We start from the raw sequence: 16,732 nt of genomic DNA, 5'->3' as shown, positions 1-16,732 counted from the left end.
AGCATCTGGAAATCACAAGTTCATCGCAAAACATGATCGATCTCAGTATTTGTATTTTGACTGCCCATATTTCCACCATCTGGAGGAGCTCTGGGGATTTCCCGTATTTAAGTACTAATCGTGATTTAAAATATTAATATATTATTGTATTCGGTGGTGAAGCTCACGCTGGTCGGGTCTAGTTATTATAGCCGTTCTGGGGAGTTGGCCTATTTTAGTTTCTATAGAAATATGAGCCACAAATTCTGCACTTCATGTCATGTTTCAGTAGGGGTTGGTGGTTCTCATCATGTTTCAGTAGGGGTTGGTGGTTCTCATCATGTTTCAGTAGGGGTTGGTGGGTCTCATGTTTCAGTAGGGGTTGGTGGGGTGCATTGCACAGTGCAATACTCCAATTCAGCCATTGGCAATTCAGCCGTTGGGTGGGGGGGCGCTGTTTGACGGGCCTGTGACCAGACCTGAAAGAGCCCCTGGCTCTGCGGCTCTGCAGCTGCATGCTATTTGCAGATCCACTGCTGCAGCCGTCCTCCCGCTGCAGCCGTCGTTATCATAACACTACACACATATCGTAATGTTTACAGCAAACTGTAGTTGATCACCAGGTATGTTTTATTAACGTAGAATAATTCATATAAGAAAAACGATAGGGAAATATCTTACCTTTCTCCACTGGTTAAAAATGCCAGGAACTGAAATTGAAACTTGCTGTGCGCCGCGGTGATATGTGTTTATTATGAAATGACAATTGCGTGTTGACACGCCCACTGCGCGAAGCCTCCTAAATAACTTTTTCCAGTTTGCACATATCTATTATCTATGACTAATTCTATCTATTTTTAGGGGCAAATGCGATTGAAATAGTCGCGCTGTGGTTACATGACGTCATTGCTATTTTAGAGCTGCTCTACCGGTTACACGGTATAGTCAAAATCCATACCGTAGAGCAAATTAATACCGTTTATACCGTATACCGTTTATACCGTCCACCCCTAATTGGATGCGCCGTTAATATCCACATTTCTCTTTAATTCATATATCTAGTTATTAATTAATGCTGTTTATTTCCTTTCCTTTGTATAGGTAAATAATCTGACTAACGTCTGATTGTATGCTGACTGACTAAACGCTGACTGAATGTACATGCTGACTATAGACCAACTACATGCAGACCAACTAATGTCTGGCTACACTGTTACCTGGCTAAAACGTCTGGCTACACTATCAAGTACCGGTTGCTAAATTGCAACCTAACTATCAACAAACTATCATCGACTTGGTTGAACATTACCAATACCATATCGACCTCTACAGGGCTGTACAGTGCGACGAGCTCGTCGCAAATTGCCCCTTTAATTGGCCGTTGCGATTGGTAAATAATATTTGGGGGCGGGCTTGCGAGTAGGGATTTCAAGCCTTGCATTCGCATTTCACTCCTAAATTATCCAAGCCGTGTGATGACGCCACTCACGCGAGCTGAGCACTCAGGTATGAGAGTGGGGAAAATCGATTGAGCACTCTGATAGACTGGCTGACTGTCTGATTTAGCTATGCCTATGAAGAAAAGTAAAGTTAGTATTGCTTCATATTTTCGACGCGTTCCACCTCCTAGTGAGCCGTCGAATGAAAATGTGACCGTCGAGAACATTGAGCCAGCAGTGGCAGTAGCCACCACCGCAGACCTGCCTTTGTACTAGGGTTGGATGCAGTTCCCTGTTGGTCAGTCTGTGTCTGTTATTCCATCTTCTTCTGCTCTGTTTAACGTTATACACTTCAAATAGTGCAGCATGTTTGAGAGTGCTCCCTTGACTGAGAGGATGGCTAGAGGATGGCCGGAACCACGAGAACTTTTATTAAACATTCTATTAAACATTCTGATATTTCCGCGGGTCTCGTGCAGTGGTCTCGTGCCACTGTCAACTAAAGCGAGCACTCGGAAGACACGCACCGTTTGACAGTGATATGCGCACTGACAGTCGGCGCAGTTGACATTTTCCAAGTGGGGGAAAATAAATCCTCTTCGTCCCGACTGTGTCCCGGCCCCGTGGAGGATTTTTCTTCATCCCAAATACATATTTTATTTCCCCCGGGACGACGGAAGACAGTGTTAGTCTCAAGCCCTGTCGTCGTATACCATTATCGATCCCCAGGTACTGGTTCAAATGTGAACGGTACCCAACCCTAACTGTTCAAAACGAAACGTCCCATTAAACTAAATAGTTCAGATAGCTCCTGATATCAATGTCTTATAACACTGAGTCGATGCGTATTCGAGCTGAGGGCACGCTGAATATAGTCAATAGGGTCCAGCTGCAGCGCCGGAGAATCCTGGCCGTAGCTGGAGGCTACAGTATAGGGTCCAGCTGCAGCTCCGGAGAATCCTGGCCGTAGCTGGAGGCTACTCGAGTACACACAGACAGTGGAGCTGGTTGCATATAGCGAGCATTTTGACTTGTTGCGTGGTGGCGATGTCTCGCAGATAATACAACTACAAGTATGATTATATAATATATATATTTTATTAAAAAAAAATTATATAAAATATTTTTTTTTTAAATAAAAAACAATCGATATAAATAATGGTAAAATTGTTATTTAAAAATTTGCCCCTAAAAATATTTTTTGCCCCTAAATTTCTCATTTAGGGGCAAGTGTGCCCCTAGTGAAAAAGCTTAGCGTACAGCCCTGCTCTACTAACATTATCCACTAATGCTTGGATGTAAGCTGCTACTAACTATCAGCTACAAGCTAACCACTTGTTTAATTGACCACCTGGTGATTATTATAACAAGGATGAATTGGATGCTGGACATCAAAGTCCTAATAAACGAACATTCTTATAAAGTCCGAATTGTTTCAATGGTTTAAGTAAAGTAATTTCGCCCACACCCTTCCAAGGGGGACATCTAGTTGACTCATTGACTGAGACTGCTAGATAATTGGACACCATCTTCTGCTGTGTTTAACGTTATCTGTTTGCGAGTGCTTCCTTGACTGATGGCCAGTACTGCGGGACTTTTATTCAACATTCTATATTTCCGCGGGTTGGCCAGTACTGCGGGAACTTTTATTAAACATTATATATGTCCGCGGGTTGGCCAGTACTGCGGGAACTTTTATGCTCGCTGTCTGCAAACATCTCCACTGTCTGTGTGTACTCGAGTAGCCTCCAGTTAGGCCAGGATTCTCCGGAGCTGCAGCTGGACCCTATTGATCACATTCAACATGCCCTCAGCTCGAATACGCATCGAATCAGTGTTATAAGACATTGATATCAGGAGCTATCTGTAGCTACTGCTAGCCGGCTATATAACGTTAAGACAACCTCTCAGTGAACTATTTAGTTTAATGGGACGTTTTGTTTTGAACAGTGAGCCCAGGGAACAAAATTTACTTTTTGACTTACCAGCCATTTGGCTGGTAGATTTTAAAAACTACCAGCCAGGCAGATTTTTTTACCAGCCAAAAATTAAAAATAGCTTTTTAGTATATCGCCATGTGTTATTATTACTATATAATACTTTCATATGCTATTTTCAATTAATATCATAAACAACATAAGGAATATTAGCATAATTTTGAGTGGACTGAAGAAATGAGTCAGCGTTAATAGTTTTAAATGCAAATAATTTATTGAAACATAGAAGTGGGGTCGGACACACACACACTGTTTCAACTCACCACCCCCGCAGGCCCGCATCATATTGTAGTCTAGTCTGTCTTCAAACTTCCACTCCTCGAAACCTTTTTATATTTGAATATCAACATTATCTGTGCATCCTCAGTAATCCTCAGTTTACTACAATATACTCCTCTCCTGAGTCCTGACTAGTGACTTCATCGTCTTTCCAAACGCACGCACACACACACAGAGAAAGGGAGAGTGCCCCCCCCCCCCATTTCCCTTTCCCCAGTCCACACTGTCTGCTGTTCTCTATGGCTCTGCCGCTGATCAGGATTAGCTTGTTAGCTTACGCTAACATAACGTTCATTTCGGGCGATGTGGGCATAAAGGAATGGCGACGATGCAATGCATGTTAGATGCATTTGACCCGTTGTGAGAAGAAGAAAAAACCACATACTTATTTCGGCTCGCAAAATAGGCGCACTGCTGTGTAGCTCTGCTCTCAGGGAACAAACTTAACTTTTTGACTTACCAGCCATTTGGCTGGTAGATTTTAAAAACTACCAGCCAGGCAGATTTTTTACCAGCCATTGGCGGTTGGCTGGTACTTATTTTGTTCCCTGGAGCTAACGTAAGCTAACGTAAGCTAACGTGAGCCATCATGCACTACTAGACTTGCTGGAGCATTTGTTGATATCAGGAGCTATCAGTAGCTAGCCGGCTAGATACCGTTAGGGTTAGACAATGCCTCATCATGTATTAAACTAAAAGTGAATAGTTGACTGGGTCATTTTGTAACTAGGGATGCCCCGATCGATCGGCCACCGATCGTTATCGGCCGATAATCAGTATAAATATGCGATCGGTGATCGGTGATAATGCTTTATTTTCGCCGATCGTCAAACCCGATCTCACTCGCTGTCGCTGAGTTCTGTCTCAGACACCGGGTGGTACGGCGTCTGCTCATCCCTCCAGCCCCTCCCGCACGCATGTAAACACGGGTCTAGTCTAGTAGGACGGGACACGGGAGGACGGCGTCTCCCTGAGCTAACGTTAGCTTAGCTACCGTTACAAAATGACCCAGTCAACTATTCACTTTTAGTTTAATACATGATGAGGCATTGTCTAACCGAACGGTATCTAGCCGGCCAGCTACCGATAGCTCCTGACATCAACAAACGCTCCAGCAAGTCTAGTAGAGACGTGTATGATACCTCAGCTAGCTCACGTTAGCGCAAGTTAGTTCACTGTTCAAAACGAAATGTCCCATTGAACTAAATAATTCACTGAGGCGTTGTCTTAACGTTATCTAGCCGGCTAGCAGTAGCTACAGATAGCTCCTGATATCAATGTCTTATAACACTGATTCGATGCGTATTCGAGCTGAGGGCATGTTGAATGTGATCAATAGGGTCCAGCTGCAGCTCCGGAGAATCCTGGCCGTAGCTGGAGGCTACTCAAGTACACGCAGACAGTGGAGCTGTTTGCAGATAGCGAGCATTTTGACTTGTTGTATGGTGGCGATGTCTCGCAGATAATACAACTACAAGTATGATTATATAATATATATAGTTTATAAAAAAATTAAAGAAATTATATAAAATAATAAAAAAAAAAATTAATAAACGATCGATATCGGATCGGTATCGGCCGATATGGCTCAAGACGATTGGTGATCGGTATCGGTGGCAAAAAACTTGATCGGGGCATCCCTAGTCAATTGAGTTCATAAACCGTCCCTTCAAAATGGCTTAAAGCCCAACCTCCAGGTTAAACCCTACTGATCAATTATGGGTAGTTTACATCATTGGTATATAATTTCATTATTTATTTTTTTCCATTTGACACCGGAAATGCCACTCTGAAAGAGTTAAAAAGGTCCACGCACGAATAACATGCACGCGCGAATCAAAAAAGCTTATCAAACGCCGACGTCACAACAGGACAACAGGTGCATATTAATGAGCCGAATCTAAAAGCTTATCAGATGCTAGCACCTAGCACGGCCGTGACGTCACTTCAGGAAACGTATGCCTTATGTCCGTCCGGGTCATAGTACTAGATCAATGGTGGCTCACTCGGTGCATCACAGTTAGCCTATATCTCCGCCGTCCCTGCTACAGTCGGGACTACTACACTCACTGACGTCCCTGCGGGTGGTTCTCTCCTCTTTGTGTGCCCCCGTCCCCGCGGAGGAGCTTGTGGACTCGACAACAGCGTCGGCCGCAGGGCGCCGGAGCCCGCAGCGCTAGTTAGCTCATAGCTATCGTGTAACACTAGCCTTTACGGGCTCGAGCATCCTACGGCTGCCGCCGCCGTCGCGTCCATGGGCCCCCCGGCAGGGCACCCGTGGGGATGGGGTGTACAGAGAGGAGAGAACCATTTTGGGTCGGCCGTTCATGCCGGCCAGCGAGCCGGATGTCGGGATATGTTGTTAGCACAATAGCTACCAAGCTAAGCTATGTTATCTACTAACGTTATAAACACAATATGTGTACAACGACACAATGATTTACATTATTACAAATATGGTAACGTGGTTGTGGCTTTTACAAATAGTGGTTAGCTTTAGAGATGGATGGATGGCTATAATCACGGAGCAATAGTGAGGTGAAACAGATACATTTTCATTCGGCTAGTAGTAGTAGCAAGCATAATATATCTATGGTAGCAAGGCTCTCTGCCTGCCACTAGCTGTGTGACTCTCAGCGCCCCCTGGTGCCCTGTACCTGTTGTGACGATCATTTCGATTACACACGCACGTTATGAACCATTGATTAAAATATGCACGTGCGTGGTGATTGTGTTGGGCAGACAAAATGTTTGATAAAAACGCTAAAACTGGGTCAATTTCAATACTTTTTTTTCCCTTCTTCATGAAAGCCACTGTTGGCCTAGTCCACATTGTTTATTGAACAAAAATACAACGTGGTGGTTGACCTTTAAAGAAAAAAGAATGCATCAATAGGTTGTCATTTTATAGCGCCGTGAATATGAGCATTATAGCGGGTTTTGTCTCGTATATTTTCTGGAAGGCTAGTTATAGGGCTAATTAGGGATGCACCGAATGGGAAATTCTTGGCCGAAACCGATACCGAAAATAGGAAACAGTTGGCCGAAAACCGAATGCCGAAAGGCCGAAAATTATTCATAGAATAGATTTTTTTTTACCAATGTTGTTCAGCTACCTGATTATGGAAAAATATATGATTATGGCAAAACTTAACTTAAATAATAAATAATCACTATTATGAGTCTTTTTGTATCACAAACAGTACTGTATTTGCAAATCTGGTATGCCATAAATGTATAGATGTAGCAGTACTGTCTATCTGTATGTCATATTAGGGGTGGGCGATATATCGAGTATACTCGATGTATCGCGGATTGTTCTACCCGAGATGTAGTACTGTACTATATCGCGAACATCGAGTATTTAGTTTATATGGCCGCGGCCGAGAGACACTCTCAGTGCTTTCCTCGAGAAGGGACGGCGGAGCTATAGGCTAACGTTAGTGTATTGGTCCCGAGTGTAGCAGGGACGGCGGAGCTATAGCCTAACGTTAGTGTAGTCAGGGCTGTACAGTGCGATATAATGTTGCGGTTGTAATTTCATTAGACAGACCAGCGCGGACCTTTAATAACATGTAATTTAATTGACACGAGCAATGAGCTAACGGTAGCTGCTAACCAAGGTATCCATTAGGATTATGCTAAGCTAACTAGCGATAGCTGCTAACCCTGGGAAACGGTCAAAGCGGACTCCACAAGACTAGTTCCATTCGTGAGGAAAGGGGGTGGGTTATATTGACAACGCTTGACATTGGTTAATCGTTTCTGTATATCATTCAATTTCCATCTCCGTGTGTCTCCATCTCCATCTCTTCCTGTTTACATTCGAGTGTGACGTCATCACCTACGGCAGCTTTAGACGATCAAAACGCGAACCTAGAACAAAACCCGAGGGGGGGGGGGGGGGGCTGGCTCTCTTGTTCATTCTCTCTCTCTCTCTCGCTCTCGCTCTCGCTCTCTCTCTCTCTCGCTACATTCAATGATTTAAAGTAGCCAAACGTTACAGACAGTATAAATACTAACTGGATAGTTGATGATATAAACATTTAATTTCATTATCTGAAATATTCTAAAATCATTAAATCTGCTATAAGCCATTATACCTTTGTGTGTGATTATTATTTTCTCACAGTAGGTTGTGTATATATATATATATATTATATACATACATATATATATATATGTGTGTGTGTTTGGCTAAAGTGGATAGAAAACACAGTACTGTGTAAAAGTCTTAGGCACCCAAGAGTTTTTATATAAATTGTCTTAGATGTAAATAATTTTTTTTATTAGTGTGTCAGTAGACTACTCTTAGTACATTTTCATTAAATTATTTTTTAAAGCATCTTCATGGTTTAATAATGCAAACATATGTTGCAGGGACTTATTATAATCATCATATTGGCGTGTATCGCGATATGGCCAAAAAATATCGTGATATCATTTAGAGGCCATATCGCTCAGCCCTATGTCATATATGTCCTGATTAATTGAAAATGGGGGACCCTGATGTAAACAAGAGGAAAGTCTTTCTCTGGTCTGCATCCCCTTAACAATTGTGTGTATTGAGCTGTACTGTATTGTACCCATTCTGTTAATCAAGTTTTCAATCAATCAATCAGAGAGAGAGAGAGAGATCTGTGCTCTACTGAGCGCACCTTTCTAGTCTCCAGATGAACGCTCTCTTCGACTTTGGCACAGTAGACGCGCGACAGACAGCGTCAATGTGAGAAACACAATCCCTCTCGCTCTGAATAATATGCATATTAGATCACTCAGTGATTAACCGCGACGGGCATATAGTAAATAAGGATAAAGCATGTTAAAGACGCATTTATTGGACTCGTTGCGCGCAGAGTTTACATAGAAACAGCGCAACTCCAGAGTCCCAAGAGGAGCAGGACTGAAGAGCTCACAGCACGCATGTAATGAGTGATGACTGAATCCGCGTTTTGATGACATCATCACAACAACACGCGTTAGGTTACAGGTAGTTTCTGTTTCGGTGATATATTTTCGGTGAAAAAACTCTTTCGGCCGAAAGGCCATTTTCGGCCGAAAACTTTCGGTAGCCGAAATTTCGGTGCATCCCTAGGGCTAATAGCTGCTAACGTTATATTCAACGGCATTTCCGTTTTACATATGCTAAAGAAATAACTCAAACTGCATATCATCGGTGCTGTCCCAAAGCATGTATGCATCAAAGGGGGGGGGCGGGGGACGTCGTTTAGTATTATTGATTACCAATAACGGTGTCCGTGTAACTAGCCACATATGCCGATCGGCTGGTTGCGTATCATAGCAATCTCTGATCCGGCTGTAATTTATGTGAAAAAGATCGTACCATAAGCCGGTGGGATACCCCCGAGCATTTCCCCGTTATCGATAGGCATCTGGTAGATCGATATGTCCATTGGCTGATGATAAATCCCCTTATTCCATGGTGATATCTGCGATTCGAAGCGTAATCCACGGTACATGCTGCAGATCCAGGATCCGGGTACTAAAATACTCCATTGAAAGGGGAAAAAAAGTTTTACATTCGCCCACAGGGCATACTGCAGTGGAGCGATGGCGCCCCTAAGAGGATCTGGCCGGTATTGCACGTTCTCAATTTCACAGACTAGGGAATATATGCAGTGCCGATCCGCGACCTTGACCCGGTTATTAAAATGGAATAAAGGCAATAACAACTTGCCACAGCTTTATACGTGATTCTGTCTACAACGCATGGATTTGAAACCCGTATTTATACGTGGTCGGGCGGCAAAGTGTTAAAGACATGGTCAAAACACGATCCAAGATATGCGTTACCTGCCAGCAGACACTTGAGAAAAGGTTTTGCATTTTTCTATTGCAGTTTTGCACAATAAATGTTCTTAAATTCTGTACTATGTGAAATATGTCCTAGTAATACACAAGTACAGTAAGCTGCCATACCAGTGTGTTACCCCTTCAGAAGCATTTATATAGACATTTTAAGATAAATGAATATACCGTGATATATACCGTTACCGTCTATCCTTCAAATTATACCGTGATATACATTTTAGACCATATCGTCCAGCCCTACTATGTGCAGTTTGAAAAATCTAATTGAGCTGAATTCAATGAATTTGAACCATTTTCATATGTATTATCTGCGAGACAGCGCCAACACACAACAAGTCGAAATTCTCCGCTCTCTCTAATGCCACAGTGTCTCTTGTCTGCAATGCAATCTGTGTGACTCTGCTTTGGTCCAATCACATTCCCCACACACAGTCTGCGAATCAGAGGCAGAGTAGGGCGGGTCTTCACGGCATGCTTGGTTGTCTCTCAGCGACCGGCAGTATAGCGCATAATGTTTATATATCGAGTCTACTACACTTAGTTAGTAAGTAACTTACTCTCAATACTCGCTCGCACACACACACGTGCGCTCTCTCTCACACTCGCACACATGTACGCTCTTTCTCTCACACACTCGCTCTCATGCTCTCATTCCAACTCCGCTGAGAGTTGTGTTTCTGTTATGTTTTTATGTTTTTCGCGCGCGTCATCGATCGGTTTTCGCCATCGGCGAGTAGGAAGCATTTATCGGAATTCCCCAATCTCATATTTATACTGATTATCGGCCGATCGATCGGGGCATCCCTAGCAAGAAGCGCTGTTAATGTCATGTATTTATGGCTCTTATCTTATCTAATCTCACGGCGGGCCAGGCTGAGATAAACCTCTTCACGGCAGACACCGCATTAAAGCCATATAACCACGACTTATATTCATCTCTCCTTCTCCACCAGGAGTGCCGCTCCTGCTGTACGCAAACCGGCGGGACCTGCGGCTCGTGGACGCGGCTCATGGCAAGGCCAACGCCACGGTGGTGGTGGGGGGGCTGGAGGACGCGGCGGCTGTGGACTACGTCTACTCCAAGGGGCTGATCTACTGGAGCGACGTGAGCGAGGAGGCCATCAAGCGCACGGTCTACAACCAGTCGGGGGCCAGCGGGGTCCAGACCGTGGTGATCTCGGGGCTGGCTTCCCCGGACGGACTGGCCTGCGACTGGCTGGGCAGTAAGCTTTACTGGACGGACTCTGAAACCAACAGGATCGAGGTGGCAGAGCTGGACGGGTCTTTGCGGAAGGTTTTGTTTTGGCAGGAACTGGATCAGCCGAGGGCGATAGCCTTGGATCCAGGAAGAGGGTGAGTAGTATCTGGCTTTGTTAGGCCCCACCGAAAAGCATGAGCAGGAGGGAAGGAGGGGTATATGTGTGTGTGTGTGTGTGTGTGTCTCATGGCTTTTGTAAGGCTCACCTTTGTTTGCGGCACTACCCCGGCCTGGATTGGGTTGCAAGGATCCCTGAGAGCTCGAGAGCCTGTCCCAGAGCAGGCCGGTGTGTGTTCACTGAATTCCCCAGCAAAGTGAACAAGAGCGGCAGTGTTGTTTTTTTTGTCTGCTATTCCTGAGGACGAGGGCTCTTAGTCCCGGCAGCTGAGGAATGTCTTATATCAGCTCCAGATAGAGAGGCATCTGCCGCAGCCAGAGAGGGAGAGAGAGAGAGAGGGTAAACAAACCCAGGTCACTGCCTCCACGGCTCTCAGGACGCAGCAGCAGCAGCATGCCACTCTAATTACCTCACCCCATTCACTTCTGACAATGTGCAACTGGGAGACGAGGTTATGTCTCACGCCGTCGCTGAGGATTCTGCTTTTTCTGTTGTGTGTACTGTGTGTGTGGCGTCTGAGTTGCGTTCTGCTTGGGTTATATAACTCTTGTCACTGATGGTCAAGAGTTTTTTCAACATCATCAACATCTCACTGTTGTCTGCGTTATTGGATTGGTGACAGTGACACTGTGTGGGAGAAGAAACTCAATAGGTCTGTTTTTTGGAGGTGATTGATTCACAACACTCAAAAAGTTCAAATTTACTTAACATAGGCCTAGACTAGGATCTAGAGACTATCCCACAGTACTCTATTGCACAAGTACATTACACACCCAAACAGACCTGCTTGAGATTCTTTTGTAGAACTAGCTTGTATCGTCTGCCTGGCCTTTTTTGTGAATAATAATGTTAATAATAACGTTTATTTGAATAGCACCTTTCATACAAGAATTGCAGCCCAAAGTGCTTCACAGCAGTAATATAGACGTAAAATAGACGTAGGCATAACATGAGCATAGAATTGGCATAAATATAGACGGGCACAAAATGAAAAGATAATTGACTAAATAAAAGCAATGCATAAAGTGTAGACATAAAGTATAAAATAGACAAAACGCATTCATATACATTATCACAATTGATCAATTGATAATACGCTATGAATGAAGTTGTTAATACTATATCCATTATCTGTATGCTCTATGAATTAACAAGTTTTTAATACTGTATCCATTAGCTGTATGTTCTATGAATTAACAAGTTGTTAATACTGTATCCATTAGCTGTATGCTCTATGAATTAACAAGTTGTTAATACTGTATCCATTCGCTGTATGCTCTATGAATTAACAAGTTGTTAATACTGTATCCATTAGCTGTATGCTCTATGAATTAACAAGTTGTTAATACTGTATCCATTAGCTGTATGCTCTATGAATTAACACGTTAATACTGTATCCAAACTATCAATTAGCTGTATGCTCTCTGAATTAACAAGTTGTTAATATTGTATCCATTAGCTGTATGCTCTTTTCTAGCCCCTAAATATGAGAGGTGCCTCAATTGATAAATGCGGTATGAATGACGGTCATCACTGCATGTCGAGGGCTCAGTCTGCAACATTGTCCTAACAGTTTTGAACTTGAAGGCATAATAAGAAGGATAAGATGGAATAAGAAGAAGACAACCCAACATGTAAAAAAAGACAAATAATCCAAATCGCTTTACAACTTATGCCTCACATTCACCCATTCACTCACACATTCCCACACTGACGGCGGAGGTGACTATGCAAGGTTGGGTCATTGGGAGCAGTTAGGGGTCAAGTGTCTTGCTCAAGGACACTTCCACACGCTGCCGGGAGGAGGCGGAATCGAACCGGTAACCTTCTGATTACCAGACGACCGCTCTACCTTCTGAGCCACTGTAGCCCCGCCCTCGGTTCACAGTACTTCACAGAACTGGGGGGCAAAACAAGCGGTTTGTTTTCTTCACTAATAGCCGACCGTCCAGCTCCTTTTAACGTGAACCCATTATTCTTTAGGCTTATTATTCTGAGAGATCGTTAAGGTTCTCTGCCTGTTTAAGAAGAGTTACCGGGATGTAGGGGTGCACCGATATATCGGTCGGGTATCGGTATCGGCCGATAAGTGCCTTGTTGACTGCTATCGGCCTATCGGCCGATAAGCTCAAATGTGCCGATAGCAGCCAGTCGCCGATAAATACCCATCAATTTGTGTAGCGTCAAAAGGCAAAAAAAAAAAAGTTCACTCGCGACCCACCTGCACAACGCCCGCCGTCCCCCACACACACACACACAAGCTAGTGCTACTGCATCAAAGTAACTATTTATGATTAACAAGGCATTCGTTTTGTGGCATTAGCGTTATATAGTTAGCAGGGTTCGAAATTAACGGGGGCTTGGGGCAAAATGCCCTCGAAAATTGACCAAATGCCCTCGAAACTCAGTTAAGGGGGGCAAAAAAAGCCCCCGACAGTTTACTAATTATATATATAATTATATATATGCTCTACAGTGCGAGCATTTCCCTCGTATTGCCCCTAATAATATGTGTGTGTGCAAACCGGAAAAATCATTTACTTGCAGTGTGCGAGACAGACGAGTGATTGTGAAGATTACAAAACAGCTCCGCTGTTAATAGTTCAGATTGAAACTGGACTGAAATTCAGTTTTTGGGTGGAATGTTTGTTCCAAGGAGGAGGGAGGCGGGGCCCGCTGCGTGTTACAGGGACTTGAGAGGATGCGCTCTGCTTTCATCAAGCATTATACTGCTATCTTAACGTTAGCAAGCTAAGCATCTGCATAGCGCGACCTGTGTAACGTTAAGTAACTTGTGTTCGGCGGGGAAAGACCATTCCATTTGTAACACAACTCCAAAAGAATAACATCCAAATCCGATCCCGATGCGCATTTCCTTCATTCCACAGCGCTGAGCGCGCAACGTATTTCATTGATCGATCTGGCCAGAGCCTATACTCACAAACGTTGCGTGTGGGGTTTTTCATCAATTTGAAACAAGCCTCTTGACTGTTGGAATTAGGGATGTTAAAAATAAAATATCTAATAATATTATTCAATATTAGACATTCATTGATCCAGAGGCAACCGGTTATTATATCAAGACAACAACACAACTTGCCCTCACTCAGGGACAATAATATTTAATCTATTTAGATAGAGTATGTATGTATTATTTACAGATAATTGAAGGTACCTCAAAACATGAAACCAAGCCATGATGTCACACATCGTGTGCGTGTGTGTGTGTTACTTGAACAATTGTCACTGTGCTCCTAAATTTCTGTGTGCTCCTAAATTTGTATTTAGATTTTATTTATTAACATTTTATTTAGGAGCACATGTGCTCCTTGGGAAAAAGGTTAGCGTAGAGCCCTATATATGGAGACATTAACATTACGTTATCAAACATAGGGACGAAGACTGTAAAAAAAAGTGTCAAGAATGTTTTATAATCTTTATGTTAATTTTCATTATAAAAATGTTGTGCCCCCGAAATACAAAAAAAAGCCCCCGAAAAGCAATTAAGGGGGGCAAAAAAAGCCATTGAAAAAAAATGTTAATTTCTAACCCTGATAGTTAGTGTTACACGGACAATAACATCAGCATATTATTATTACCCATAGCAGCAAGGCATTACTCCGAGTCCGTTCATTAGCTACCGGGAGATGCAAGACTAACTTACTGGTGAAAATATGATTTGCGTTGGAATTAGAGTTGTTCCGATACCGATACTAGTATCGGAAATGCCGCCGATACTGCCTAAAATGCTAGTATCGGTATCGGCGAGTACACGTAAATTCTAGCCTCCGATCCCATGATGTAATTTATCTCCTGCCGAGTCCTGCGGAGAGTGAGGATTATAAAATGAACATGTTTTAAAGTGTGATGCTGTGTCATTTTAACAGCAGATACACTTTCTTAAATTCCATTGTCCCCGACAGTGCGACAGACGGGAATCGGGATGTGTTTGGCTGGTGTTATGATAGCATTAGCTGGAAAGATAGCTAGTTGGAACAACATCCGCTTTTAACGTTACATCAAATCAGATGATCGCCTGTCCTTTCTCCAGGACCTAACACTGTGCGTGACCGTCTATCAACAATAATGCACCCACGGTGAATTGTATTTAAGTTAAGTAGCTACGGACTAGCGTTAGCTGACTATTACTAACGTTATCTTAATGTCGATGCGGGAAGGCGAGCTAGGTCAGTTAGCTTAGCTTGATAACGTTACCGTGTCTAAAGTTGGTGCTATTCACATAATCCAGCAATAATGGCTGCAGACCTGCAAGCAAAGTACAGCAAGTGCCAAAGGATAAGAGTCTGAGGCGGAGTTTCAAAAGAGAATGTTGAATATTTATTTTGCATCAAAAACCACAACATGAACGTTCTATCTGCCACTAGTTTACAGACTGAATAGGGTATATCTGCAGAGCCACTGAGTAGCGAGTGCAACACCGTTTAATGTCCGTGTGGATCATTGGAGTAGGGTATATCTGCAGTGCTGCAGCCCATACTCATTGATTAATGATACTAATACAAATCTATACAATCACCTGTTGTTGAATAAATACCATACGTTCTAGTTATTACTAAAAAACAGTATAACAGTATCTAAAAAAAAAAAAAAAAAGTATAATTTATATAATTTTTTTTTAATGCACTGGTATCGGATAAATATCGGTATCGGCCGATACCCAAAGCTTAGGTATCGGAATCGGATCGGAAAGGGAAAAATGGTATCGGAACATCTCTAGTTGGAATACTCCTTTGTCAACTTGCTGTACTTTGCTTGCAGGTCTGCAGCCATTATTGCTGCATTATGAATAGTCCCAACTTTAGCCAAGGTAACGTTATGGCTAAACCTTTAACAATAGTTAACGCTAGCTTTCGGTTAGCTGTTCAATGCTATTAATAACACAACTCCCCGTCAACACCCTCTCTCGGGAAGATGGCACTTAAGAAAGTATCTGCTGTTAAAATGAAGTGTTACACGTTCAATAACAAGCATATTATTTACCCGAAGATAGCAGTAAACAAGGCATTACTCCATTAGTCCGTTCATAGCTCGGTTCCATTCCGTTGCTCATTCCGTACCCAACTACACATTCTGCAATCTGTTAATAAAGTTTTCAACCAGACAAATGTATAGAAAGGCTTTGTTTTATTATAACATTTGTTGCAGTAAAATCATTATGTCTCATTTGGTCATGCGTGGAGCGCCGGTCGGCGGGCCGGGCAGCTAACGTAGCTACGTTAAATGTGTTCTGCTCTCGCAAACAGAGCAATGGCGGCATGCCCGGAAGTAGAAAAATGCATAAACGCTTGCCGATTGGTGGTAAGGACAGCAGGAGGTGGGTGCTAGCGGTGTGGCGTAATTGGCCGAATCGACTGTCAATCAAAATGGTTCCATTGCATTGGTTGAAAGCTCTGGTTGAGAGAATAGTATCCCGCTGCAGGCCGCAAGAATGGTTCCATTGCATTGGTTGAAAGCTCTGGTTGAGAAAATAGTATCCCTCTGCAGGCCGCAGGACGATACTGGGAGAGAGATAGTGATACCATAAACATATTTCTTGATGTTTCCTTTTTTTAAGTAAGTAAAGAGGCCTACAAATACAAACATACACATACAAATATACAGTAGTTTCATTAAAAAAAAAAAGAAAAAAAAGAAGATTTTTTTTTTTTACAAATACTTATATACAAATATCGGTATCGGTATCGGCCGATAGTGTTAGTTGAACAATCGGTATCGGTATCGGCGGCCAATTTTCATATCGGTGCATCCCTACCGGGATGCGAGAGTCCCAGAATCTCACCAGGTGGCCGTGAGGAGGAGGAGGAGTTAC

General features: G+C 43.1%; 1 protein-coding gene across 1 annotated transcript in view; it reads left to right on the top strand.

Annotated features, from left to right (window-relative positions):
- Nucleotides 1–16,732, top strand: part of lrp6 (low density lipoprotein receptor-related protein 6) — a 159,480-nt gene that overhangs the window by 14,710 nt on the left and 128,038 nt on the right. Inside the window, exon 2 of the mRNA XM_084330957.1 lies at nt 10,480–10,879. Within this exon, the coding sequence (XP_084187083.1) occupies nt 10,480–10,879 (400 nt within the window). The remainder of the gene's footprint in view (nt 1–10,479; nt 10,880–16,732) is intronic.

This window comes from Notolepis coatsorum, assembly GCF_963971535.1.
Source record: "Notolepis coatsorum genome assembly, chromosome: 15".
NCBI lineage: Eukaryota > Metazoa > Chordata > Actinopteri > Aulopiformes > Paralepididae > Notolepis > Notolepis coatsorum.
This window is presented reverse-complemented; position numbering and strand designations above follow the sequence as displayed.